Here is a 1,424-nt window from a genome sequence, read left to right as displayed (position 1 = left end):
GGACACCTTTATGTCTGAACATGGTGTTCATTATGGACGATTCATGACTGGCACAGAAGTCCAATAACAAAACATCACTCGAATTCAGATCAGGGGGCCGTTCCTCCCAACCACACCTCTCCAGGTCTCACTGTTGTTGCCCACGTGAGCGTTAAAGTCCCCCAGCAGAATGAGGGAGTCACTAGAAGGAGCGCTCTCTGGCACCCCCTCCAAGGTCTCCAAAAAGGGTGGGTAGTCTGAACTGTAGTTTGGTGCATAAGCACAGACCACAGTCAGAACCTGTACCCCCACATGTAGGCGGAGGGAGGCTACCCTCTCATTCACTGGGGTAAACCCCAACGTACAGGCACCAAGATGGGGGGCGACGAGTATGCCCACCCCTGCTCGGCGCCTCTCAGTGGAAGCAACTCCAGAGTGGTAGAAAGTCCAACCCCTCTCAAGGAAACTGGTTCCAGAGCTAGAGCCATGCGTTGAGGTGAGTCCGACTATATCTAGTCGGAACCTCTCAACCTCACACACCAACTCAGGCTCCTTCCCCGCCAGAGAGGTGACATGCCATGTCCCAAGAGCCAGCTTCTGTAACCGAGGATCAGACCGCCAAGGTCCCCGCCCTCGACTACCACCCGTCACACAACCTAGAAATGGTTGTGAGTGAAAATCCCAGTAACTGAGCAGATTTTGAAATACTCATACCAGCCCGTCTGGCACCAACAACCATGCCATGCTCAAAATTGCTTAGATAACCTTTCTTTCCTTAACAGAATACTGCCAGAGTAGGAGAATGTCTGGGGTGGTTATAAATTTTGAGTAAATAACGTTTTGTTAATTGTTCTGAACTGTTTTGAATTTTTGTTTATATGACATAAGAAATAACAAATAATTGAATCTTTTTTAATAACCTTCCAGCGATAAAAGGCCTAAAGAAAATGTTCATGTGTCGTTTCAGTGTTGTTTTTCTCAACAACCTGCCCTACAGGTATACTGGTTTTCCTGCTTTCAAATAATTGATGCAACAAGTTTCTGCGTGATAAAAGACCCACAGATGTGGGGAAAAATAATGTGTTATTGGTTTTAATTTTACAGGTGAAGCTGAACATGATAGGACATGTATTCAGCTCAACCCCCCACCCCCCCTCCACCTTCCACAATATAAAAAGGCTCGACTCTGAACAGCATCACACCCTTTAGACTGACTGCTGCAGGACAATCAGAGCTGTGAGTAATTCTGTCATTAAAGATAACTGATGCTTTATTGTGCATCAACAGATTGTTTTATCACTTTTATTATCAACCTGCCAAGTCTTTTAGATGAACTTTTGTTTCCTTTTTCAGAAAAATGAGCAGAAACTTCTTGACAAGACTGGAAGAACTCCACAGAGGAGACAGTCTCGTGTCCAACAATGGACAGTGGAAGGCAGTTTTCC

At 45.6% G+C, this 1,424-nt stretch overlaps 1 protein-coding gene across 1 annotated transcript in view; it reads left to right on the top strand.

Moving 5' to 3' along the window:
- Positions 1–1,129: 1,129 nt before the first annotated feature.
- LOC107382556 (B-type lectin plumieribetin) overlaps positions 1,130–1,424 on the top strand; it is a 764-nt gene continuing 469 nt past the window's right edge. Inside the window, exons 1-2 of the mRNA XM_015954729.3 lie at positions 1,130–1,215; positions 1,333–1,424. The exon at positions 1,333–1,424 is cut by the window's right edge and continues 2 nt beyond it. Coding sequence (XP_015810215.1) covers positions 1,337–1,424 — 88 coding nt within the window. The 5' untranslated portion in view covers positions 1,130–1,215; positions 1,333–1,336. The remainder of the gene's footprint in view (positions 1,216–1,332) is intronic.

The sequence above is a fragment of the Nothobranchius furzeri genome, chromosome 7, assembly GCF_043380555.1.
Source record: "Nothobranchius furzeri strain GRZ-AD chromosome 7, NfurGRZ-RIMD1, whole genome shotgun sequence".
Lineage (NCBI taxonomy): Eukaryota > Metazoa > Chordata > Actinopteri > Cyprinodontiformes > Nothobranchiidae > Nothobranchius > Nothobranchius furzeri.
The sequence above is the reverse complement of the archived record's forward strand: the minus strand, read 5'-3'. Positions and strand labels throughout refer to the sequence as shown.